We start from the raw sequence: 27,812 nt of genomic DNA, 5'->3' as shown, positions 1-27,812 counted from the left end.
CAGACGGCCAGCGCAATGCAAAGCGCGACTGGGACTTGCGAGCTGCTCCGTGCGCTTTTATCCGCTCCGTAAAAAGCCGCGGGGAAGATGTCGACGCCATCTCCTGCAGGTAAGCCACTTTTCATACCGTCAATTATGCGCGATGTCAAAATAGAACATCCCCATCAAAACACCTCAGACGCCCCAAGAGGCGGCCCCGGTTGTGCTCAACTACATTATATTTGTATTTAAAGATGATTTTGGAAGAAGATAACCCAACACCGGAAAGTCATTTACAGATTTGTGGGGGCTCCCCTTGCAAACAATTATTTTAAAAAAAAAGGAAAAGAAAGGAAAACGTTTTACCAAGCGCAATAAGAAGTTGAAATACTAATATTAAAAGTTGAAAATATAAACAAAAAGTGGATTTACAAAGCCGGAAGTCGTTTTTTCGTGTACCATTGTGCGCATACCCCCCCCCCCCACATTGATGCCCTAAACGCCCCTCTACGTCACATGACGTCACCGATATTGCCTTCGACTTTTACTCCTTTTCAAATCCCGTTTTCAAATTATTTTTTTAGTATTTTTGAAAAACTTTTGTATATCTGTTTTCGGCGGTGTTAGTCCACTTAAATCAAAGTCGGTAGTGCCAAAAAGTGTTAAAATGAGGATGCTCTCATTACGTTATGCAAAACACATATAAAAGCCTGCTAAAAATATCAATTGTGATTTTTTTAAACTACCAATCTCGGTCGTTTTAAAAGCTACATGTTAGAAAAATGTGAATGTGCCACAGTTTTTGGATGAACGTGTGGTCATGAACGCGTCCGAGCAGGGCGCATGCGTGCTTTCTGAAGGCGAATGCAAATTTTTCGTTCAATTAATTGTGTAATCAACGAAATCTGCCAAGAGGGCGGGTGAAACTATTTCATATTGCTTTGAAAGGTTTTGTGAGGAGATTAAAAAAAAAAGTAATGCCGAAAGTGGACGTTAATCGAGATGGAGGAAATGATCGGAGCTTGATGGTAAAAAAAAAATGGTAATAAATAAATTGATTTAGCAAAGTAATCCGAATTCTGCCTAGGAAAACGGTCGAATACGATTAAAAAGGCCGGTGGGAACTTGATATTTACACATCTCGTGTGGAGGATGTAGGAAAGGTGAACGGATTGGTGGCTAGAATGCATGAAACAAGTCACGAAAAAACAACCTCCCTGCTCACATAAAAAGTGAAAAGAGGAGAAACCAGCAAACTCCACGAACCCCTTTGAACGGCACTGACAGCAAGTCATGGTAGAAAAGAAACATTTCCTCTTGCGGGCTGGGGGGTGGGGGGTCTTGCCTGCATTGCATGCATGTGGGGGGTTGGGTGGGGTCAACTGGGGTCTCTTCTCCATGAAAGTTGCAATAGTATTCAAGCAGCACGGGAATTTCCATGTGTGCTCCAATACGCGTTTGATTTTTACTGACTGAAGGGAACCATGTCAAAAAAAAAAAAAAAAAAGCGCTCTGGATCACGTGACCTTCACTTTGTTGCATCCATTTTTTTTTTGTTTGATAGGAAGGGGCAAAAGTTTATCAGTGGGGAAAGGGATTGTTTTGCATTTGCGACCTCCAATTTTCATCCTCTCCATTTTATATCCGAACAGTCCTGCGGGTTCTGCTTCAAAACGCACTTAACAAGTAATTAAGAGTAAGTCAATTATAATTAGGTAATAATAATTAAGTTTTCATCCATGCATTTGATGCTTTCAGTGCTCTATAACTAGAGAAAACATTGATCTAATGGTTATATAAGTCAAATATTAACAACTAAATAGTTTATTTAAAACAAGTTTCACTTCCCCCTCAATGTGAAATAATTTCAATCATGATGGATGAATGAAAAAAAAAGTTGTTAAACAAAGGAAACAAGAAATGTGTTCAACTGCTAAAGATAAGAAAAAGCAATTAAACATCTCCTTTGTCGTTCTATCTATTCATACGCTGCATGTGCAAATTGAATTCCACATCTGAAAGCTTGAAAGTTAAGACAAAAGTGTTGTATACTGAGATGAAATGTTGTTCGACAGTCAAAGCAAGAATTTTATTTGCTACGGTTTGATAAAGTACCCGATGTGTATAAAGTGCCATGAAAAACACGCCCACAAAGTACTTTGTGTATAACACAGTACATAAAACGCAGTGAGATAGCAAGCGACATCATTATGTATCATTTAGAACAAAACACAAAAGCCACAATGGAAGACCTTGACAAAGCCAAGTGGAATAATAAAGGGGAAAAAAATAATTGTTTATACATTTTAAAACACACAAGGACAAATTGAAAATGAAATGAAGTCACATGTCATGATATACGAATAAGTGATTGACTTAGAATGCTCACTTTGCACTTGTTCTCGATAAAGTTTCCATTATTTGTATTTACGGGGTGCCATGAATTCACTGTGTTCATTCGCTCATTAAAAGAAGACAAATGAGTAATATTCTGAACTTCAGTTGAGCATTTTAATATCTGTACATGTTCAAAAGTCCCCCAGTAAAACTACATATCTGTACTTTTTGACTCAACCTCAGGGCCATCTGACAGCACGTAAACATTAACCTGAATGCAAAGCAATACAGCGCCAAGCGAAAAAGGTCAAATAAAGTTGACCTCCTCCATGCGCAATAACATTGAAATTATATTTTCATTTCCTGGTTCAAAACCACATTTGGGCTTTGCTGAGCTATTGCCCGCTTTGTCGCTCAGGCACACCCAAACCGTCCCTTAACGACGGCGCCCTTTTATCGGCGTCACCACGATGACGTGACCCCGAGCGCCGTTGCCCTCCGCCGTCCGCCCCCGAGACCCACGCGGTAATCGTCCGGCCTCCAAAACAGACCCCGGGGCCCGGCCTGGCCCGGGGCCCGACTGCGCGTGCGTGGGGCGGGGTGTGCTGTCCGATGGGGGTTGAACTTGTGAATTCCGGAGGGTGGGCTCTGAGCTGTGGTGGGTGGAGCCGGTCTTGTTGTTGTTCCACTCTCCAATCCTTGCGCCCCCCCCCCCCCAACTGTCTCTGGTTCCTACTCACACATCTTGGAAACGTTCACACCGATTTCAGATGGGAAGTTTCTCATCTTATCTCCCACCCAAGTTGCCCTCATCCCATTTCTGTAATGAACTTTCTCTTTAATCAGGCTGCATCTAATGATTATTTTAATTGTTGATTAATGTGTCATTTATTTTTTTCTTTTAATCAATGGATCAGATTTTTTTTAATCCATATCTTTGAAAAAACAGGACCCTATTTTAAAATTGTCAGTGCAGAAATAGACGACAATTAATTGATTATGATTCAGTTACTAGTTTGACCTGTAACATACCAGAAAATAGGGAAAAAAATACATTTTTATGAGGTAAAAGTAGATGTTTGCAAATGTCTTATTTTGGCTGAGCACAAAGATAATGAATCTGCTTTCATGGACAACTACACAAATCTGAATATTTAATGTGATTTCGCTCAGTTTTAAGTAAAGCGACGTCTCTCAACGATTACTCAGTTTTCAAAATAGTTGTCAATTCATATGATTGTCAATTAGCTGTCTGCTAATTGATTAATTGTTGCACCCCTAAAACTCATCACTAGAAGGTAACAGTTTCTTTAGAAAGGGTTCCTTCCTAAATGAGAAGGAGCCAATGCTTATTACGCACCATAAATGTTTATTAAGCATTTATAGATATGTAATAATATAATTTGTAGCTACTGTAAAGTGGCTTTTTTTTGCCTTACTGTGCCAAATGCCCCCTCCCCATCAGGATTGATTTAAGAATGACAGGCAAGGACAAACGTCACAATTTTAAGCACGTTTTTTTTCTTTTTTTTTTTTTTGGTTTTCCAGTCGCATTCCAGAGTTGTGAGTTCACCTCCTCACCGCAGTGTCCGCTAAAAAAGATACCAGGAGGTGACATGGACGTGCTGAGCGAGCTCAAAAATAACACAAAGAGCACCGAGGAAAACAGATCAGATATTTTGGGAAAAGACTTCAAGGAAAATAAGCAATAAGACATTTCTGGTTTAACTCTTTCCTTTCATAATTTCGCTATCTATATGACAACATGATATACATTCAGTGCTTTTGAAACATATGCAAGTAAAAGAGCAACCTGGCATAAAATGTTTTTTTTTTTAAATGAAATAAAAATTTTAAAAATTGAGTTGCAAGGTACATATCATTAAGCCTGCACTTTTTAGATATTTAATGTTATTTTTTAAAAATATTTGTAATTATCACTGAATGAAAAGACCGTACCTTTTTCCTCCTCCACAGTTTTGGATAATACTACTAAAATATAATACTTAACCAATCCCACTTTAAAAAGCATGTGGATTCATTATGATTCAACATCAGCGAGCACGTTTAATATCCATGTAAATATTGCAGTTCTTTAATTCAGTTGTTTTCACTTGCTAATTTTGTGACGGCGTTCAGTCTTTTTAGGTCTTGTTTTTTTTTTCCAATTTCATTTTGATTGATATTTTCCTGCTATTGTCCTGTCTCACGTTTAGTGTATACGTTTGTACCCGAAAGCGTGATTATATTCAGATCTACTGTGTCAAACACATGCAAATATTGTAAACATGAAGAGTTAAATAAATCGATTCTTAATGCAAGACATGGACCTTATTCGATAGTATTGTGTTTACACCTCATGCCCATCATGTTTGTTCATTATATACATAATAAAGAAAAATAACTCTTAACATCGTGTACAAAAAATATGCATATATTATTTTAGGCCTGATATGATACTGATTATTAGTCAAGGAGGCCGATGTAAATAAATAAATAAAACATTGATTCCCCTAAGTTTACAAAGTTTTAAATTTATCTCATGTTGCCAGTAGGATTTAAAAAAAAAAAAAAAGAATAGCCAATAAGCATCAAAATGCTGAATGCCGATAATCGACCCCTCCTATAATCGATCGATCTCCAATTTATCCTGAAGACACAAAGAGTTCAATCCTTTGTTTCATGCAAGACTCGCGTAAACTACAACGCGTGAAACGTCTTGCAGGATCTGCAACAAATATAAACAATATCAAAATCTGTTGCATCTGAATCCAGCACATGGATTATTTCAAATTAAATCACGTGCCCCAACGCCGAAATAAAGCGGAATTAAAATCAACCACTGTGCGCGTGCTTTCCTAAAAAAAAAAAATGAAAACAACAACAACAACAAAAACAGGAAGGTTGCGAGTTTGGTTTCTCAACATTGTGGCAAAAGGGCGGAGAATTCCCCTCCTCGCCCCCCCACGACTCCACTGAGGTCACGTGCTCAGTCGACGAGCGCAGCCACAGCCAGGTCCTCGGCCAATCAGAGCGCGGGATCTTGGAGAAGTGGGCGGGGCTTTCCAGAGAGCGAAAAAGGAGAGAGTGAGAGTTGTGCGCGTGTGCGTGCGTGCGTGTGTGTGTTTGGGGTGGGGGGGGGGGGGTCGCGCTAGCAGAGTGCAGAGGTGCAGCTTTGCCAAGGAAGAAAAGGGGTGGATGGTGGTTGGGGGGTGGGGGGGAGGCTCTAAGGGAAGCGAGAGGGGGAGATATGACATCGACACCCGGCGGCCGAGCCACCACGCAGGCTGCCGCACCATGCGAGCCGCACTGCTGAGCGGCGGCCATGAGGAGGACGTCGGCTTCATGGTGACCGCCGCGGCGCTCGCTGGCTCCACAAGCTTCTCGACCGCAACTTGGCAAACATGGCCGAAGGTTCTCCCGCACTTATTTCTCCCTCTTTCCCTCTCCTTTTTTTTTTTATCATGTTTTAAATCACCGAGTTCTGTGGCCTAACGAGGTTGTAAATATTCAAAACAGCCCATTAGCTTTTTTTTTGGGGTGCCATTTACGTGCGCGTCCATGTTTAAACGTGTGAATTTGTGGTCCGAGTAAAACACGCTCACCATGCGTACGCCTGCTTTTTGGGACCAGTACCGCCCAGAACTCTCCACAATGAGCGGAGCCGTGGGTCCACGACATGTGCAAAACAAGGGAGTAACTTTTCAAAAGGGGCTGCGTGGCAAAACGTGGTCGTGCTGTTTTTTTGTGGACTATTGAAGATGGGAGTTTAGTTTAGGGAATAACTACTGGCAGTGAATCTCACTCGAGCAAGGAGAAAACCCCCCGCCCCACACACACACCTCGTCCTCTCTTCCTCACCACAAGTGAGTCTTTTATTAATAACGTCTTTTACTCACTTTGTTCCCAGGAGGGCCCGCCAGGTCCGCCGAGCAGGAGGAGCGGACCCGTCCCCACGTCCGCTCCGGATCGGGCTTCTGCAAATGGTTCAACGTGCGCATGGGCTTTGGATTTATCTCCATGACCAGCAGCGAGGGGACCCCCGTCGACCCCCCCTCGGATGTTTTCGTGCACCAAGTAGGTGGTGGCGCGAGCGCAAATGGCTGCCTTTTAAAAATATTGAGCGCTGTACATATACTGAGTTATTTTTTGAAGATCATAATTTAGTATCAAGTCGTTTTGCATCGGGCAACGCGTGTGGTGATCACACGTTGTCCACGGGCCTGGGGGTGGGGGGTGGGGGACAAAACACGCCTTATTGCCTCTCCCGGCCACATGCGTGTACTGTAAGTGTAGTAGTTTCCTCCTCCTCCTCTTTCTTTTTCTCCTCCCTCCTGCATGCAAAGGGAGGAGAAGTGTCTCCCACTTCGCCCTGCACGGTTCCCACGGGTGCTTGAAATTCCTGGAAATGGTTGAATTTCAATGTTGGAATTTTGAATGCTGGAAAAGAATAGCCAATGGCCAGAGATGTGTGTGTGTGTGTGTGGGGGGGGGGGGGGTAGCTTTATTTACCCACATCCAGCAGTTTGCCCATTCGATGGAGAAATGTAATACAATATATGGTGATAAAACTAATTGGTTTTCATTTAATTTTTTATCTTATTTGCATAAAATCATTGCCATCTCTTTTAAATTTGATGGGGGATAAATGTAGAGTTTTATGATGCCATTTAATGCAGCTTGATGTTACTGGAAAAGTGAGAAATGTATCTGTGAGGTGCTTGAGCCGTCGTAGTTGTGCTGCCACCCCCCACGTATTTTCATATTTTTGAACAAAAATAAAGGATTTTGACCATAGGTAATCTGCGGCGCTGGAAAAATTTATGTGAAGAGTTCTAATATGTTTGCAAAAGTGTATTGAAACTATTGTTTGGCATTTTCTGAATGCATGATATTTTGCATTCATATATATATATTTATGACCCAAAAGCAATAATTTTGAGAAGATGTGAAATATTAAAATGACAACTGTTTGAGTGATGAGGAAGCTTTTATGTGCTTGAATTCCACTTATTTTTTTATAGCTTAGTATCATCTCTCTTTTAATGAGATAAACAGTGCTATTCATTCATAAATGCTCATAAGGATATGTCATTAATTGTAGCTGTAAGAGACAAATCATAATCATTACGGCCACTCTGAAAAGAAAAAAAAATATTTATAGTTTTAAAATGACAAGAAATTGGTTTGGAATTGAAAGAGGATAAAGTCGTAATGTTGGAATCGTAATACGTCATTTTATTAAATTAAAGTCTTTATGGTTTGGGACGGAAATGATGATTTTACGCCGATTGAATTGTAATTCAGTGATTATAAAGTCATGAAATTACAAGAGAAAAAAGATGAAATTGAAAGCGCATGCAGTTGTAATCCTGCAGTAATGTCGATTTTATGAAAATAAGGTCCTAGTTCGGGCTGCAACTAATGATTATTTTAATAACTGATTCATCTCTATTTTTTCAGTTAGTTGATGAATTAGATAACAAAACGTTTTAATTTCCATCCCTTTATTCAAAAAACAAGACACTATTTCAAATTGACAGTGCAGAAACTTCACAAATAAAATTAATTATAATTCAGTTCCTGGTTTGAGCAGAAATTTGGCAAAAATGCTAACCATCGTTTTCCGAAGTAAAAGCAACATCTTGCAAATGTCATATTTCCGTTAAAAACAAAAATAATGTCTTCAAGGAGGACTACTGAACTCTGAATTTTTTTTTGCTGCAATTCTCAGGATTCAATTTGAAGTCAAACAATGTCGAAACGGTGTATCAATGATCAAAATAGTTGGGGATTAATTTGATAATCGATTTGTTGTCAATTAATTATTAAACTTCTAGTCCTAATATTTGAAGAATTAAGTCGCAATAAAACGGGCCTACATGTATTCTTGATTGTTTTGGCCGAAAATCAAATCATCACTAAGCAGTTAAATGTGATTAGAGAATATTATTGACGTGTACTTGTTGATTTATTACTTTTTTATTACTTTTTACTTGAGCCAGATTTTAAGTGGTAACATTAGGACTTCTTTTTTAATTTAATTTAAAAGATGACTTAATTCCCCTTTTTCATGACTTCTTCACGCTAATACAGTGCTAATGTAATATTTTTTACTTCCTATTAATCCCCCCCCCCAAAAAAAAAAAGATTCTGACTTTATTGTCACCGCATCACAACATTAATCTCACACCATTAAAACTATTTTCCTGATTATTGTACGACTTTATTTTCCCGGTATTTTTCAAACATAGCCTTTCCGGTTCAGTGCGGCCCTTTTAGCTCGATGCTAATAAAAAGAGCGCTCTTTAACTCTGAAAGTTTCTTTTCGAAAGTCTCGTGAAGATTACCTGGCTGGCGTCCGTTCAGCTTCTGCGGCGACCCCGGCCCGTGCGCGTTCGCGCCGACGTGCACGCGCGGACTTGTTCCCGCTGCTCGTTTAAGCGACTGATTTTGCAGCCAATCTCACTACATCCTATTTCCTCTGTTAAATTGCCCCTTTTATGGCCTCGTGTTTGGAGTGGGAATTGGAAAAGGAAGGCGAAAGGATGCTGAGAGGCAATTTGACCATTTAGTTTTAATTTGCTTGACATTTTTTTTGTGCGTTTTATGGGCGAGTTGTCTGCAGTCGTGGTGTAACGTCCTCATCCCACAACACTGATAGTATCATCAGTGTTAGTCATGTAGCGCTAAATTGATCTATCTCTCTATATCTACAGTATATCCATCTAGATATACATCTTGCAGCTGCCATAAGTGTCAATTATAATACTCAAGTTAGTTTCAATGTTCATTTATTTATTCAAATTAAAGAGGGAATTGGAGTAAAGAAGAATTTATGTTATTGAGAGAAAACGTTTCTTTTTGTTAGCTCGTGTTTATGTCGCGGAACCTTGTTCACCAATGTTGTTGGTGTCAGGACGCTTATTTTGGGGCACTTCCTATACAAAACAGTATAACAACGGCATTGTAAGCTTGTCGACGTGCTAATAAAGGCCGGTGAAAAAGAGCAACTTGTCCGGAGTGACTGAACGGAAGTTACACATCTATATATCTACATTTATATGTATCTCCCTCTATGTATAAAACAAAAAAGATAAAATATTAATTACAGGCTTTTTTTTTTTCAATTAATCTCACTTTGATCCCGTAACAAAATTTGTTCTTAAAAGCAACATAGTTTAATTTAAATGGATTGAAACATGCAGGAATATTTTTAACTGGAAGAATGCATTTAATTACATTTCAATACAAAGAAGTAAAAAAATTAATAGAAAACATGCCTGGGCCAAACTTAAACAGACCTAAAGTAAAGGGTCATTTTAGGACATTTTAAAAACATTTTTTAGAATGGTTGTGCATGGCAGTTCAAAAGTATGATCACATGTCTGAGGGTTGAAGTGGGTCGATGTTATGAAACGTCATATTTACACTATTTGTAAAAAAAACCCCACGATTATCAAGGCTTCCACTCGGGAGTTTTTTCTTTTTTTTTTTTTTAAATGAAATTTGCCTCCCATATGTCTGAGCAACACTGTTTTCATCCATTTTTTCACTCACTTTCTGATGTGTGCGTCAGTGTAATCGGTGTACTAGGAAATTGTGCACTGACAAAGGTTCCACATTGTTTGGAGCACAAATACGAATTAAACGTAGGTTTTTCAAAGTAGTTAATCTGTAATTAAATAATATTGATGAAAACATTAAAGTCCTACAGCTAATTTTTATACAGCCTGGACCACCTCATGGGTTCATTTTCATGCCCCCCCCCCCCAACACATCATCACTTTCATGTCGTGGCCCCTCTTCATTGCCACTTTGTTTCCAGACTGTTTTGCTGTCACTGCAACATTTATTATTATTTTTGGATTTCGTGTGCACTAGAGGCAAAAGCTGGAATTTTAATGAATGTAAATTTGCTTTGGTTTTAACTAAAGTACTATAAATACACATTGATAAGAAATAATAAACACTACAAATACCGGCCTCTTCATTAGGTACACCTGCATAATTTGTTTTCTTAGCAGGGGCCATTTTTTTTAGTCCTCCGAGGATCATTTGAACACTATGGGAAAATATTATGTAAACAATCAAACAATTGCTAATATTAGGAGCATTTGTGTGTTACAAATTTTGGTCCTCCCTTTGAGGTTTTATTTGTTTAAACTTGTATCATGGGCCGTATCAAATGCTCTCATTTGTCCTCTTTTTGCCCTCTCTTTGTCCCACGGGCTGCAGATTGACCACACCTCTCTCATGTCACCCAACAGGAGAGGTTTATACTTTCTTTTAACAGGTAGTTTGATTGCCATTGTCACAAGTGTTAATTTCATAAACTACACTAACTCTCAGATGAACGTAGACTCCGACCAAATTCATCATTTTTTGAAACTTTTTTCTTCATTTTTTCATTCATTCATTCATTCATTGATTTTTCTCATTCATTCTTTCTTTCTTCATTTTTTTCTTCATTTGTATTTTCTGAAACCCTTTTCTTCATTTAATTTGTATTTTCCTCACGTTATTATTCATCTTTTGTGATACTATTTTTAGTCTTCATTTTTATATACATTTCCTCCATTTTAACTGCAGATTGACCACACCTCTCTAATGTCACCCAACAGGAGAGGTTTATACTTTTTTTTTTTAAGTAGTCATGCAGAGTTTTGATTGCCTTTGTCATAAGTGTCAATATCATAAACTACACACGCTCTCAGATGAACATAGGCTCCCACCAAATTAATCTTTTTTAAACTGTTTTCTTAATTTTTCATTCATTTATTCATTCATTTTTCTCATTCATTCTTTCTTTTTTTCTTCATTTAATTTGTATTTTCTGAAACCCTTTTCTTCATTTAATTTGTATTTTCTACATGTTATTATTCATCTTTTGTGATACTATTTTCATCTTCAGTTGTATATATCCGTCCATCTTCTTTGCCGCTTATCCTCACGAGGGTCTCGAGGAGTGCTGCAGCCTATCCCAGCTGTCAACGGGCAGGAGGCGGGAACACCCTGAACTGGTTGCCAGCCAATCCCAGCAGTTGTATGCATACATTTTCCCCATTTTATTTTCATTGTTATTATTTGTATCTTCATTTTAGATTTGTTATCTCCTTTTCATTTTATGTGTAAGAACTCAACAGGCTCCTCATTGGCCTATGCCCTTATCCCCTTAACAAAGACTTAAAGTAATCTTGAAATGAAATGGCAACAAAAAAGATCTCGCCTGTGACATTTTTGGGCGATAAGAATCGCCCTTGCTGGCCACTTTTATCGGGTTCATCTGCACAACCAGCTAATGAGATCGAATAGGAATTCACCACCGTGTTAATACACCTTTATGACCATCAGATAAATTCATGTTGTATTCTATATATCAATTAGAACCCAAGCCATGCATATATTTTTAGACATTTGCAACAGCTGGAGTGTGATGGTTCGTCATTGTTGTGTTGCTGAGGCAGAAAGGAGGGATGTGTAGGGGAAAAGGTGAGGAAGATGAGGAAGGAAAAAACCGGGTGTGATTCAGTGAGCGGGAGATCTCTTCATCACTTCCTTTTTGGTGTGTGTTTGCGTGCACGCGTCTAACTCTGATGCACGGGAACCGTTGTAAGCTGTCTCAGGGTCACACGCACGCCGCCGAGCGGACCGGAGAGTGTGTTTTGCGCGGCGAGGTTAAAGCGGGCCCCTAGTGAGATTAACCTCTGGTCCGTGTCACCGTTTGGCATGCAGGCCTCGCCCCCTTTCTGCCCCCGGATAGCCAGTGTCAGGCCTCGTCTCTCCGCTGTATCACCCAGGCCGAAGAAGAAGAAAGAGCTGGTCACGTGACTTCCTTTTGAGGAGCCGGCCGCATAGAGCGGAGGTGATTGGAAATGTTTTTTTTTTTTTTTTTTTTTACCCTGATGATAATTTTATCGGCTTTTGTATGAAAAATCAAGCAGTGCGATGTGTCGAAAATTGACATCTTTTTTGATGGCTTTCTCGCGTTTTAACGAGTGTGTTTATTTTTGTGTTTGTCTGTGGGCGTCTGCATGTTCATGGAGTTCACTGAGGTCCGCTGATGCTCGTGGTGCTGAAAAGTCCGGTTGAAGCGTGTGATTTAGGGTTGGTCTTATTGTGAAAATCTACACAATATTTGCACCTAGGCAAAAACAACATATCATCAAATAACTTCTATTTCTTTATCTGAACATTTCCAAACAAGTCAGTCTTAGCTTAATAACTCATTATAAGGTATGTTTTTTCTTACCTACATAAATGTATTAATATTATACTAAAATGTAAACACATAAATGCAAAAAAAGTTGTCATCATTATTACAAATTATATTTCAATGAGCGCTTTACAGAGGGAAATGTATACTGTTTGACCATATATTGTATCGCAAATATATGGATGACAAGAATGATATTTGAGTTTTCTCAAACATGTGACAATTAGTGAACATTGAATTATGTGGATAGCAAAACAAAATAATCCTGAGGCTTGTTACAGAAATATTCAGGCCACTTTACATTGTCAAATAAATATATGGGCTGCAAAAAGATCAAATACTTGCATTTATTATTATGATTAGGAGTAGAAGTATATAGTGAATTAGATGCTCTGCTAAATGGCCAAATCTTCTGAATTATTTTTGAAAATAAATATTGAATTTACAATGGTGGGTGAACTTGCATTCAAAGCCACAGAAACAAAATTAACCTGAAAAATTAAATTTACTTTTACTACTATAAATACTCCATATCCACATACTACTCTATAGATACTAGTTATAATCATTTAATGAGAAAACAACATATCATATATTGACTATACATTTATGATGAACCATGGTCCCGTTTCTTTTGATGCGCATAATATAATTTGAAAACAACTGCCGTAATCTCTATTAAAAACATCCAGTGTAAAAAGAAAACAGCAGTTATTCATTTTCTAATGAGTATTGATTATCAGCCTTTCATCATGAATAATGGATCATGCGTGGTTGTTTTGAGAGCCGGTTCGCCTCTCGAAGCTCGAGGCGTTCTGTTAGCAGTCCGCAGATTCCTTCACGTAAAATATTGTCCGATGCAGTAATATTGATGCCCAAATTTGGACTTTGATACCATACCAGCATAAAGTACCTCGATACTGATCCTGTAACGATACTTCAGCAAAAAGCTCAACCTCATCAGTAAAAGCAGTGGAATTTTTGATGACAAAACAAGGAACTATAAATTCTTGATATTTTTATTAAATCAAAATAATATTGGGAAATGGAGGATATAGAATAAATATAAAATATTACATACAGTATATATCATTTATTTTCATTCCTCGGTCTTCTTTATTATAGCCTATATTTTGCTTAGAGACCTAAATAGCATCTCTATGCACTCAATTAGCTCATTCTGAACATTAGTCTTTGGCTTGTAAAAATTAATGTAGGGGTGGGGTGGACCTCTGAAATTTTAAAATGATGTCTGCTTTGTCAACTTAACTTAAAACATATTGCCAGGGCTGCTCTGTTTGTGTTAAAGTATCATTTTCTGTAAAGTTTAGTAAAGGTAATTTCCGCTAGTCCCTCTTTGGGGGTTTGGTGTTATTTTAGCATTAAGCTAGCAGGCTTTCGTTCGATGAAATTATGTACTTATTGATAATTTTAGTTTTTAAGTGTACTTTGCAATATTTAGTGCCCTTTGGTTTACAGCATGTGTTAGTTTTATAGTAAAGATTAACTGTGATTTGTAGTGTGTTGTAGATTTGCCTTTTGTCTTTCGTAGGCGTTCAGTTTTCCTTCTGCGCTATCGCTACTATGTGAAACCATAGACTAGCAAAACAAGCTACAGTCTACCACAACGCGCTCGTCCGGCTTTCTTTCCACATGAAAAGGGGCTCCATATTTTTGAGAAGCGATTAATAAACAAATTGAAGCGAGGGCACTGTGCCTCTTTTAGTAAAACCGTTCGCTATCCGCCGAATCGTGCAGAAGTAGGGGTAACGAAAACAATACTTTTTCAGTTTTTGACATCACGGTACTTTTCTTATACTGGTATACCCTTGCAACCCTGCGATGCAGTCATAATGGCAGGTGCTGCGTTTTGTTAATATAAGGCAGTGGAACTTGAAGGATTTTAAGTGTTGGATGGGGGGGAAGGGTTGGGTTCAAGGGTCATGGACACTAATGATGCTGAGGCTTCTTAAGGGTGCCTTTGTTGGATGTTTTTAAATGTGCATGCAGGCGCGGGTGTGTGTATGTGTGTGCGTGCACATCTGTTACCCCTTTTTCGTCTTAGCTTTGTTCATCATCCGCTAGTGTGAAAAACCGCTAAATGTCACCCTCCCAGCGCTGCGAGCAAGGCACTGCATCTATACTATACTTCTGACTCGATGCATCCCATAATTAGCCACGCCGTAGTCAGTGGTCGCCATGGAAGAAGAGTAGAGGAGCGGCGGCGGTGGGGGTAATAGCGGTCATCTCCGCTTCCCCATCCTCCCCTCACCTTACCGCTTCCTGTATTGATTGTCGGCTCTGGTGATGACGGGTCCCGGCTGGTGAAAAGGAGGGCTATTTCTAGCCAGCGTGTCGGAGCCTGTATCGATCGCTACCTACTCCTTCCCACACACACACACACACACATTGGTACAGGTCAAAATACACAGCTTTGCATTTATTTAAGAAAAGCAGAATATACTGCAAGTCGTCAGCTGCAGTTCTTTCATTTCCAAGACCTTGTTGGTGTGGTCTCGGGTACGGGGGTTGGGCTTAGATTCTTTTACCGCTGACCTCCTGATCGAATGGGGGTTTTGTTCCCTGAGCCGAATCCCCCCCCCCACTTCCGCCCCCTACATCCCTCCTTTCCACCATCATTACTACTGATCAGAAGTTGCTCCTCCACCGGAGCCGAACAGAATGCACTGGAGGCGTTCCATGACCGCCCTCCTCCACCGCCGCCTCATTCGTTCCTCCCCTTACTGCTGCAGGCCACTCCTCCGTCCCTTCTTTCTCTCGCTCGGTGCCCTTTCGTGACCCCTGTGCGTAAACTTCCAGAGCAGGTCAGGACACCCGCCAGGTCATGTAGAACATATGGCCAATCAAATCGGCAGAACACGTATACGACTACAGGCTGTGTTATATTACCTCCACCAGGGAGCCAGGTTTTTTTTCTTTTTTTTTTTTTTTTTTTTTTAAGGATGAGTACTTTTGTATATTCCAGGAACATTACATGGGGTTGAAAAAATATTTGCCCTAAATGAATTTAAAAGAAAATATCATTTATATATAGACCAACAATTAACTCTCTTCTTTAAATTTAGTAATTTTGTAAAACCTGATAGTTTCAGAAAATCACACTCTAGACTAAAAATTTTCGATTATATTAAACCTGTTGCAAATTTGCAATCCCTGCCCGGAAAGGGTTAAAGAAAAAATGTTAACCGCCACATAATGAAAACTAAAAAGGAGAAGTGCTGACCTTTTCATGAGTTAAAAAATGACATTTCACTTTATTGAGCGACTAACGATGGAAGAAAAGTTCAGTATTATGTTAGAACATGATGAATTTCACGTTTTAATGTACGTTTCAGGTTATAGTGCGTTAAACATCACCCTTTCACACAATACGTTTCACATAAGGATACATGTCATGTGCTCAGTTATTAAATTAGAACGTGATATGTTATCAAAGTCTAACGTGAGAAGTATCAAGTTACAACATGATAAGTTTCACTTCCGCTTTCAGCAATGCATAAATGACAAAATTCTTTACTGGCCCCTTTGAAGGTACTTGCCTTTTTTGGGTGATATAAATCAAAGTTATTAACCACATAACTATTCTGCTCTTCTATAATACAGCAAAAATGAAATTAGGCTAAATGATTTACGATTAAAAGAAGACATGCACTTTCAACGGGAACCGAAAGAAATTGCTCCATTTTAATGAGCTGATTTTTTTTTTCCTGGTGTGGCAGCAATACACTTCCATAATAAATTAATACTTACTCTAAATACAAAAAAGAACCCCCCCCCCCAAAAAAAAAAAAATTCTCTACCAGTTTCTGCAAAACCACCTTATTCAAGTAATGCACAGATCACAAAATGCACATCCAGGATTCATTTATTTTTCATCAGGAAGGTTTGAATAATACATTTACTAGTAAATCACATTTTTCAAAGTTTTGTGTCAACAGTGTTCTAAAATTACATATATTTTTTTTTAAACTTCCAACCAACACTATGGTGTATTTGTTTGGTTAAAAAGATGTAGAATAAGTATTCATCACTCTAAAATATAGTGCAGATCCAGCATTGGTATTAATGACAATGTATAGATTTGGGTGATCCTTATCAACATGGGCCTCCCCTACCATTCCGGTTCGATCACGAAGGCTTTGCGAGATACAAGCTGGACGCGGAGAGGAAGAAGAGATGCTCCGCTTCCTGTATGGCGCGGCTGCAGCAAGTGTGCATCGCGGCTGAACAAAAGGAGTTTGTGTGGCTTCCTCAGCAGCGCATTGTGGAAGTAGCTTGTGCTTTGCTGTGGGGGTGGGAACGGGAATGGGGGTTGTTGTTTTATGGGAGGCAGGCGGTAGTGGTCGGTGGGTGGGCGGGGGCGGCAAACCGCTCAACTTTGACCTGGAGAGACGAGCAGCGCTGATTACTCCCCATTTGTTCAGAAGTCAAGCCATGCTTTATGGAGGACTCGTGCGTCTAGCAATCACCTGTCAGTGGTCAGAGAAGGTTGAACTTCCTGTGTAGTTTGGTCACTTCCCAATTACAGCGTCAGCCCCCCGGCTAAAAAGTTGATCTTTAACAGTGCCCGGAAGTCACAAGATTCCCTTTATTTATTTATTATCATTTTTTTTTTAACCTCGGCATTTGTTGTGCGCACACCTCTAACGCTCACTCGTTTCCAACCGTCCGTCTTTAGCCCTCCCCCTGAAGGCCAAATCCAATATGTGAATAGCCGAAATAGACGAGCCCTTTATCTCGTAATCGACTGGCTGGCTTTTACCCTCCAGTCGTAAGGAAGAATCACGGCAACTTAAACAGAGATGAAATGGCTTCGCTTCAACTTAATGTGCCATTGTATAGCGGTGATTTGTACTTGAGGGGAATAAAAATAAGACAAAAGGTGAGTTTCCCTCACTCTTTCACATGATTTTCTGTAAGAGTTGCGTAGCCCCTTTTCCACACATGCATTGATTTTCAAATAAGCCATCCAAAATTGTATGTTCATAGGGGATAGATTTGAATAATATTTGAATATGCTTTTCAATTCTACCTTGCAATTGTATATTCTCATTTTAATCATTTCGTTTTTAAAATCTGTATTGCAAAATGAAAAATCATGAACAAATACGCAAATGACATATTTATTATTCAATTAAAAATATGTTTTGTGTTGAAATTATAGTAAATTTTGCTTCTGTTAGGATTTGAATGTACGAAATGAAGTCTGTTACATTTATGACATCTTGTTTTAAAATTAGTGTTATTTTATGTTTGGGTATATTCAACCATATTGAAAACTACAGTACCGTAATTCCCAGGCTACAGAGTGCACCTTTTTATAAGCCACACCCAGTACATTTGTAAAGGAAATACCATTTGGTACATACATAAGCCGCACCTTTGTAAAAGCTGCAAGTGCCCACATTGAAACACGAGGTATTTACAAAGAAAGACAGTAAGTTTTAATAGCTTACCTTAGCTTAACATAGCAACAACACGGTAGCATGCACAGGGCTGTTAAAAAAAACACACCTTTAAAAAAACAAAACAGCCGTAGCAACTACACAGTAGCAACACGGGAGCACAGCACTAACAGGGCCGGTTAAAAAAAACACACCTAAATTACTGAGACATGACAGTAACACAGCAGGAACAAACTGGCGCGGCGCTAACAGGGCCGGTTTAAAAAAAAACATACCGGTAAATATCACTGAGACACAGCAGTAACACAGCAGCAAGACGCTAGCGTGGTGCTAACGCTAGCACAGCGCTAACAGGGCCGGTTGAAAAAAAAACATACCGTTAAAAATCACTGAGACACAGAAACACGCTAGCACAGCGCTAACACAAGCGCAGCGATAACGGGCCGGTTAAAAAAAAATAAAACATACTGGTAAAGTCACTTCCTCGCCACGTTGATTCCACCTGCTCACATTTCTGCTCGAGTGCCCCCTTTGTGGCCGTTAGAAAAATGCACAAATTAGCCGCATCAACGTATAAGCGGCAGGGTTGAAAGCGTGTGAAAAAAGTCACGGCTTATGCACCGGAAATTACGGCACACAAATAAATCTGAAATGCTGGTCAGTGTTTTTCTCTTAATTTTATTCAGACAAAATGACAGTCAATGAATTAATTTTCGTACTACTTGCAGGTAAATATACATGAACAAAGAGCATCTATCGAAGACCCTTCGTTTCATGTGTAGCGTACTGTCGTCATGGTAACTACCATAGTGCAGGACCACTGCTGATATTTTTTTCCTCTTTACATTTGACATCACCTGCTTCCTTAGTTGTGCCCCCTACGCGCACGTGTGTGCTCACAGCAGCCGTCCGCAGAGAGGCGTTGCTTATCGGAACAGCGCGTTCGACACGCCGAGATCCGCCGTGGCTCGCCGAGGTCACCGATGCGGGGCCCCTTTATCAGCCGCCCGTTGTGTGCCATCAGGAAGACCTGAATCACTGTTCAATCAGCGGTTCAGCGACAACTAAATCAATCAGCGGTGATCATGCAGATAGAATGGATGGCGCAAATAACATACGGAACAACATTATTAAATGGCTGCAACATCCTCCTCCTCCTCCTCCCAGGGGGAAGGAATAGGAAGCAGTGTCTCTGCAAAAAGCAGATTAACATAATATACCGCGAGCTCATGTGAGATAAGTGCCTGTATGGACAGTCGCAAGGCAGCTGTTGCAAAGCTTAAATGATCAAGTTGGCTCTTCTTTATTTTACTAGTATTTTAGGCTCAAACTGAAATGTTGGAAATGATCAGACATTTTGGTGGGTACTTGAAAAAACAATTTTGATTTATCCATCCATTTTTAATCGTGTTGGGCTGGGAGATGGAGCCTGGCTAAATCCTGGACAGTTCACATGAATTAAAGAAAATGGTCGACAGTAACTTAACTCTTTTCCCAAACTTTATTAAGGTACTCGCGGTACAGTTAAATAAAATAAATCCCATGGCACAGTAGCAAACAAAAACACACCAAATTTATGAATACTGGGGAAAAAAAGTCTTAATTTACCATAATTTCCGGCCTGTAAACCACAACATTTTTCACACAATTTCAACCCTGCGGTTTATGCGGTGACGCGGCTAATTTTGGCATTTTTTCTAACGACCGCAAGGGGGCACTCGAGCGGAAAAGGTAAGAGTGAGACCGGTGGAATATATGTGACGAGGAAGTGACTTTTACCGGTCTGGCCCTGTTAGCGCTGCGCTAGCGTGTTTCTACCGTGTCTCAGTGATTTTTTTCCGGTATGTTTTTTTTTTTTAACCAGTCCTATTAACGCGGCGCTAGCATTAGCGTTAGTGCTAGCGTTACACCAGGGGTGTCAAACAAATTTTTTTTCGCGGGCCACATTGTAGTTACAATTTCTCTCAGAGAGCCGTTATGACTGAATCCATGAAAATCTTTCACCTCATCATATAAATCTTTCACCTCATGATATTTACAAATGACATTTATGAATTAGTTTTGAATCAGAAAACAAGCGTAATGGGTTTTTCAACTATTGTTCATGTTTACACATAAATGCTTGCAATATCTCAACTTTATCATTTATGATATAACAATTTGAAATTTTGTTAAAATCACGGAAGTTGATATACATGATTACATAAAATCATGCGGCGGGCCGGATCTGGCCCCGGGCCTGGAGTTTGACACCTGTGCGTTAAACTGTCTGTGTATCGTCTTTCTTTGTATCTTGTGTTCCAATGTGGGTTTTTATGTGGGCATTTGAGCTTTTTACACAGCTGCTGAGTATGTACGTACCAAATGGTATTTTCATTACAAATATACTGGGTGAGGTTTATAACCAGGTGCGCTCTGTAGGCCGGGAATTACGGTACTTAGAATTGTTTTTTAGGCAGTGAAAACTCTGGGCTATTTGTCATCTCTAAATATAATTTTTGGACAAATTAAGCGTAATTGGGGAAGTTGGATTTCCAGAAATCCCCTGATGATCTCTGAGGGCACACTAATGCGTGACCGCTTCAAAGAAGCACATGCTTAAATGATCGTTTGTGACGTCTGGAAGCCTGTGTCGCACCAAGGCTTGCCGTTTTTTTGGGAAACGAGTGCTCAAAGTGCCATCGCCCACACTTCACGCGGACGACATCCGCTGGTCTCAACACTCATCCGGGAATGGAAAACCGCCCAAAAACTCCTCTGAGGCAAAAGGAAGAAACCTTGAGAAGAATATTAAACATTCATACAAGTGTAAAAAGAAGCTTAAGCCTGCCATTCGTCAAATTTATCAGACAAAATATGCAGAAATTGCACTGTCCGAGTGGTACACAGTAAACTACGTACTGAACACGTGTTGTTTATGCATCTTCTTACACTACGTGCTCTTTCTTTTTGTGTCTCAGAGCAAGCTGGTGATGGAGGGCTTCCGAAGCTTAAAAGAGGGTGTGCCAGTGGAGTTCACGTACAAAAAATCCTGCAAGGGCCTCGAGTCCCTGCGGGTGACCGGACCGGGCGGCGTACCTTGCACCGGCAGCGAGAGGAGGCCGAAAGGGAAGGTCCCGCTCCAGAAGCGCAAACCAAAGGGAGACCGGTTAGTGATTGCCTGAACTCTGTGTGTGTGTGTGTTTATGTTTATGAGTGACATTCAGTAACTAAATGGAAATAAATATTATGACACCTGACTGGACAAATCAGACTGTCTGGACTTTGCAACAACGACAGCTTCCACTCCTCTGGTAAGACTTCCAACAAGATTTTGTAGTGTTGTTGTTGTTGTTGTTTTCCTTTCGGCTTGTCCCTTTCGGGGTCGCCACAGCGTATCATTTCAGATGAACGCATATATATGTTTCCGTCTTATAGATCACACAATCTGTCCCAATTTTATTTGACGAGGTTGAAGTCGTATAACACAAACACATCCAACGGGCCGTCCCCAAATACTTCCCAAAAAGTTGAGAGCATGTAGCTTTTTTTCCGCACTATAAGGCGCATCTGAAAGTCTTTGATTTTCTCAAAAGCCGACGGTGCACCTTATAATCCGGTGCGCCTTATATATGGATCAATATGGAGCCTTTCGTGCAGCTCCATCTAATGGATGCATAACGTGACCCCAGCCTCTACTGTAGCATCTATTCTATGCGCGTTATAATGCGGTGCGTCTTATATATGAAAAAGGTTTTGAAATAGGCCATTAATTGAAGGTGCGCCTTATAGTGCGGAAAATACGGTAATTGTCCCAGATGGTTTAGTCGATAGTGAGTCCCTATACTTGTCCATATACAGTCCATACTGGCTATATTGTACGTTGCATGCATTTTTGCGCAGTCGCAAGTCGATCAGCCCCACATGCAGTACATGAATGTTGCCATGGTTATCGCGATGGATTGGAGCATGTTTCATTGACACCGCTCCTTCTTTAAGATCAATTTTGCAGTGTTAACGTTGGAAAACACAGGGAAGGATTTTCATCATAACGCGGTACAGCACAATCGATGACTTTAATCTGAATATGGATCTCCTTGAGGAGGTGGTCTGGGTTCCCTTTTGTCCTGACGGAGACATTATAAATTGGACGGTTCAATGTCCAGATGTGACCTCCTGACTCTCAAACAAGCGGCATCACACCTGTTCTGTTGGGGGAAAAAAAAAAACAACCTGAATATCTTCTAGAAAACTGGAAAGCGAAGGTCATTTTACCCGGCTGAATAATTCAGCACGTATTGGGACAACTGATCCAGTGTCCGTGGTCAAGTGACTGCGCCTCAGGTGGTTGAAAGGCGGCACTGAGGACACCGAATTGACCTCATTTTGGTCTTCTTTGTCGCCTTATGGGCCGTCACTCTGACCGGCCCTCTGCTGGTCGTTCACTTTTTTTCTTCATCCAGACTCCAAAATCATGTCCAAGAAGTCCTAAAATCTTCTGTTCTTTTCACTCAATGTTAGAGTGTGTCTGCTTTCATATTACACCGGAATAGACCATGGGCTTGAGGAATTTAGAAGCATAAAATTGTCCAAAATATGAGCTAATGTATCAGTTTCTTAAGTTAGTGTTTGTCGCGGGTGACATTTTTTTTAATGAAAAATTACAACATTGCCTCCTTTTCACTCTCTCTTGTGCTTCTTTCCCAGATTAATTGTCATAGTTTAAACAGGCTTAAAATACTAAAAATGTGTACAACACACTCTACTCCTTAAGGTACTGTAAAGTTTTAGTAGCTAAACAACCACAGATAATGTGTTTAATCACTGCTTGATTTTTATGAGTAAGTAAAGTACAGTTTGTAGGTATTCATTAGTCGTCAGTGTTGTCATTTCAATTTAAAATATAGTAATATATTTTGATTTCTTTTTGTGTAAATGGAAATAAATATTACTATTCTATTATTATGTTACTTTCTTGAAATAGTTCATTTAAGATGGGATGTAATCATGAAAGTTATTGGGGGAAAAAAATCAGAATGCTTCACTTTGTGAATCTATATTACGGATTTCAGTTTTTTTAATTGAATGACTGAAGTACATTTTAAGTTTTCTGCTGTCTTTTAATATCTTGAGAGCTGCACATTCGGATTCCTTTCTTTGGTGCTAAATAATAGCTCGTGGTCCAATCGAATGTCGCACTTCCAACTAATCTAAAGTGCTAGAAAAGCATATTGTAAATTAATCAAGGTAGGAATTAACTGTACAAAACAAGGCTTTATCACGATGTGCGATTTATATTATTGCCACAGATTTCAACCTTGATTAAAAAAAAAAAATAATTGGTGGATGAGGTAGCGAGAATTATGAAAAAATAGCACATCTTTAGATTAAAAAGATAAAAAGGGTGTGCGCACTAGTGCAACCACATTTCAATTGTTTATGTTTAATTCACCTTATCAAAAAAATTGGAACAAATTCAGTTACAAGTTTAGCGCAACATTAATGGTGGAAATAGTTTTGTAATGGTCTATCGTGAATTTTTTTTTTTTTTTAATATTAGAAAAACATGGCATTGCATGTTTTGTATGGAGACTTTTTATCGCTACTATATTTATCATGTTAGGCCCGAAAGGAACAACACAGACGCACACACACAATCTGCCTGGACTGCGGAAATCTCGGAGATTGGTATGGAGATTGAAGTCATTGATTGTGGTGTACTTCGTTGTGATTGCATTGCGCCTCGGAGACACCCTTCAACGTTTAATGATGCCTGAAATTGCATCGGAGGTTGCTTTGCTTGCCTTTTGATGAAGAAATCCTCTCATCACCTATAGCGAGAGCAACTTAGTCGGACTCAGCTGCCAACCACTGTGAGCAAATAAAGTTTTTGGATTAGCCTTCATGCGTATTTTCGACCTTGTTTAGCAATATCGCCGTTTTTTGACAAATGATTTACAGTAATGGAGTTTTAAAGATTTGAATTAAGCCTACAGTTTCACTTTATCTTTGAACTTTGTATGTTGCAACAACAGCAAAAATCAATTGTAAAAGCACATTTAATCTTAACTGTTGTTGATTTTTGTCCCTAATTAGCATCTGTTGTCTTCATTTAAAGATTTAGAGTAGTTGGAAAGCAACACGTGAACCTTCTGTATTACATTGTTTTATGTCATGTCATTATCCAAACTGCTTATCCTCACATGAAAGCTGGAGCCTATCCCAGCTAGCTTCGGGCGAAAGACGGACTTCACCCTGAACTGGTCGCCAGTCACTCACAGGGCAGATATCGACACCATCACTGAGCGGGAATCGATCCCACGCTACAAAGGCAGGCGTGTGTACCACTACACCATCAGTGACTCACATAATTTTATATGAATTGAAAAAAACTGTCATTAAGAGGGCAGCACGGTGGATCTGCTGGAAAGCGTTGGCCTCACAGTGCTGAGATCCCGGGTTCAATCCCGGATCCGCCTGTGTTGAGTTTGCATGTCCTCCCTGTGCCTGTGTGGGTTTTCTCCGGGCACTCCGGTTTCCTTGCACATCCCATAAACATGCAACATTAATTGGACACTAAATTGCCCCAAGGTGTGATTGTCTACCCCGCCTCCTGCCTGTTGACAGCTGGGATAGGCTCCAGCACTCCCTGCGACCCTTGTGAGGATAAGCAGCTAAGAAAATGGTCGGGATGGATGTCACGAAGAATCATGGGCAGCATATCGGTCCAGCCTAGTTTGACTTTGCATGTTCTCCCCGCGCTTGCGTAGGATTTCTCCAGGGGCCCGCTTCCTCCCACATGGAAGACTTTAAATGGCCCATAGGTGTCAATTTGAGTACACCATTTTGGAAAAACAGTCCAGAATGTACCCTGCCTCTTCCTCAACGTCAGTTGCGGCGAGCTTCAGCTCACCCGCAACCCAGATGGAGACAAGTGCGAAGAAGATGGATGGCTAGAGGGGAAATCTGTTTTTATTTTCTTTTTACCTTCCACTATTTGCTGCTTCCTGTAACATATAGGATGGATGATATCCATCACACAGAACAAAAATATACGAGTGTGAACACTTTCTTTTCCACCACCATCACCACCTCCTGCAGTCTAAAATTCTTATATTACAAACTCAGGGTGATGCCATACTGCCACCGAGTGGTAATTTATTTTTTTTTTGCAGCTCCATCCTCTCAACTTCAGTTCTGAAAAAAAAAAAAAAAGTCAGAGTTCGATTATTATTCCAATTTCAAGTTATTTTTCTCCACAGCCTCCCCTCCAGATAAGCAAAATTCCCCTCGGTTAGCAGTGGTTAGACTTCTGATTGTAATTGGACTCATCTCCAGTAACTCGGCAACTTGTTTGTGCAGTCGCAATTGAGACAATGCGGTGTGCGCAGTTCTAAACACGTCAGTACTATCAATATCATTAATTGGACACTCTAAATTGCCCCTAGGTGTGATTGTGAGTGCGACTGTTTGCCTCGATGTGCCCTGCGATTGGCTGGCGACCAGTTCAGGGTGTACCCTGCCTCCTGGCTGGGGTGGGCTCCAGCAATCTCCGCGACCCTCGTGAGGATAAGTGGCAAAAGGAAATGGATGGATATTTCATTGTATGCTGTGTGTATTTCCTTTGAATTGGTTAAATACAGCGACAAAAATTGTGGCGCTCACTGGGTCCAAATCGATGTTTCGAGCTAAGGCACCCATTTCACCTAAGAATCTGACAGTCTGAAAAAAAATTGTCAAAAATTGCATGAATACTGACAAAATTATGTTCTCATTTCAATTCACTCAGACGTTTTTTGCACTCACGATGAAATATGCGCGTGTTTAATAAGAGCATGAAGTTGTTATACTTGTAGAAAATAGTCACGTTTTCTGTTGTATGAATAGGAACACGTGAATAGACGGATTCATAGTAGCTTTTTATTTATTTATTTATTGCCATTTAATAATGCATGGATAACTATTTAATTGTCATGCCTCCCCCTGGCACAAAGATGAATCGGACAATGTAAGTCAAATTGAGGAATTTCCCACAACACCTAAGATGATCTGTGATGGCGCAGCGGTTGGGAATCACACGCCTCCTCAAAGAAAACAAAGAATCATCTTTCTTGTCGTGATTTTGCATTTTTCCCATCCATATTCACCAAAGCCTTTCTGTGCTCCTGCAGTTGTTATAATTGTGGCGGTCTGGACCACCACGCCAAGGAGTGTAACCTGCCCCCCCAGCCAAAGAAATGCCACTACTGCCAGAGCATCACACACATGGTGGCCCAATGCCCCCACAAGACGCCGGCGCCCTCCGCAGGCTCTCAGGACCAGCACGCGTCTACCTCGGCCTCCGGCCGGGGGCCGTCGGTCTACCTCGCCCCCGCGGAGGACGAGGAGCGCTACGGTGCGTCTCCCGCGGGGGGCTCGTCATCGTCCCCCGAAGAGCCCCAAAGTCACCGCGGTCCCCGGGCCCAAAGGTGGAGGAAACCCTAAACAGACTCGCGTCCTCGGCCCGCCTTCCTTCATCTACCTCACACCTGTGACAAAATGGGAGGTCTTCGGTTCTTCAACTTTCGACACGGACTTTATTTTGTCGTCTAGCCGTGCAGCTATTGCAACGATCAGACGCGTGTGCCCACCTCGCGGCCATGTGGCGGCGAAATTGCGACCCGCCGCGGAGTGAAGCTCAGGAGGCAAAACTCGCACGGATCACGGTTTGATTTGCTTTTCCTCCATACACACCTCGGTCTTATTATTATCATTATCATTATTATCATTTTACACATTGTCTTTTCCCAAACACAATCATGCCCAATTACGCTTTTTTTTTTTTGAAAGCAAAAATTTGAAGAAAAGTTATATGGGAAGATGTGTAAAAGTCACAACTCTTAAGCTATAATTCACACACGTATGACTGTTAAAAGCGATCTTTAGGGACATTTAATTGTGCGACTGTCAAGAAAAAAAGATGAATAACTGGCTAGGAATACATTTTGGACAGACATTTTTAACCCAGTTTATATACAACATTGCATATACAGTACCTGTAAGGTCTTATGAGATCCAATACAAGAGAAATTCGGGCACAGGTTGAACCGCATATCTCCAAAATGTCAGCTGCTGTCGTTTCCAGCTCAGCCGCGACCCGAAAGAAAAATAAAAGATTGGAGGATGCAGTATACATAAGCGTTGTTTTACATAGTTTCCCCCTTTATTATATTAGCTAGGGTAACTGAAATAGAACGGAAGCGGCTCTGAGTACGGCGCAGTGCAAATTACAAGCGCGATAATAAATATATTAAGACAGGCAATCGAAAATGAGCATTTTTTTTATCTTTGTAAGACTAGAATGTGTTGGATTTCATTAGATTGCGCAAGTGTACGTAATGCCGTGTTGTGAAATGTGTTTTTAAAAGCAGAAAATGATAAACGACTGGCGCGTTTGCATGCTCGCAAAGATCAACACTATTAACCTTTCGTTATTATCATAGATTAACACGCCTTAGACTGGATGCCATATTATTATACTATCTGAAAATCATTAATATGTATATATATATGTATGTGTAAAATTTGGCGCAGTGGAATCTGGTTGGAGTGTTGGCCTCACAGTTCTGAGGACTTGGGTTCAAATCCCGGCCTCGCCTGTGTGGAGTTTGCATGTTCTCCCCCCAACCTTTGTGGGTTTTCTCCGGGTACTCCGGTTTCCTCCCACATCCCCAAAACGCCTTAATTGGACACTCTAAATTGCCCATAGGTGTGATTGTGAGCTCGACTGTTGTCATGTCACCATGTGCCCTGGATGGATGGATATGTAAAATTTGGATTGTATGCGTAAATGAGATTCTATTAAGTAATGCATATTTTTAAGGAGTTACCGTAAT

General features: G+C 40.3%; 1 protein-coding gene across 1 annotated transcript; it reads left to right on the top strand.

The window, feature by feature from the left end:
• On the top strand, positions 1–26,421 carry lin28b (lin-28 homolog B (C. elegans)). The gene is made up of 4 exons (XM_061813116.1): positions 1–109; positions 6,227–6,393; positions 20,919–21,106; positions 26,109–26,421. Exons 1-4 carry the CDS (start codon positions 88–90, stop codon positions 26,419–26,421), a joined length of 690 nt encoding a protein of 229 aa, XP_061669100.1. The 5' UTR covers positions 1–87.
• The last annotated feature ends 1,391 nt before the right edge of the window (positions 26,422–27,812 follow it).

Source organism: Syngnathoides biaculeatus, chromosome 23 (genome assembly GCF_019802595.1).
Source record: "Syngnathoides biaculeatus isolate LvHL_M chromosome 23, ASM1980259v1, whole genome shotgun sequence".
Taxonomy (NCBI): domain Eukaryota; kingdom Metazoa; phylum Chordata; class Actinopteri; order Syngnathiformes; family Syngnathidae; genus Syngnathoides; species Syngnathoides biaculeatus.
Note: the sequence above shows the minus strand (reverse complement) of the source record. Positions and strands in the feature narration are given on the sequence as shown.

Excerpts from the sequence above, each read along its gene's own strand:
- lin28b (XM_061813116.1), top strand. The coding sequence starts at position 88 with ATGTCGACGCCATCTCCTGCAG. Across the intron at positions 6,394-20,918 it reads CGGATGTTTTCGTGCACCAA|AGCAAGCTGGTGATGGAGGG; the intron begins GTAGGTGGTGGC and ends TTTGTGTCTCAG. Across the intron at positions 21,107-26,108 it reads CGCAAACCAAAGGGAGACCG|TTGTTATAATTGTGGCGGTC; the intron begins GTTAGTGATTGC and ends GTGCTCCTGCAG.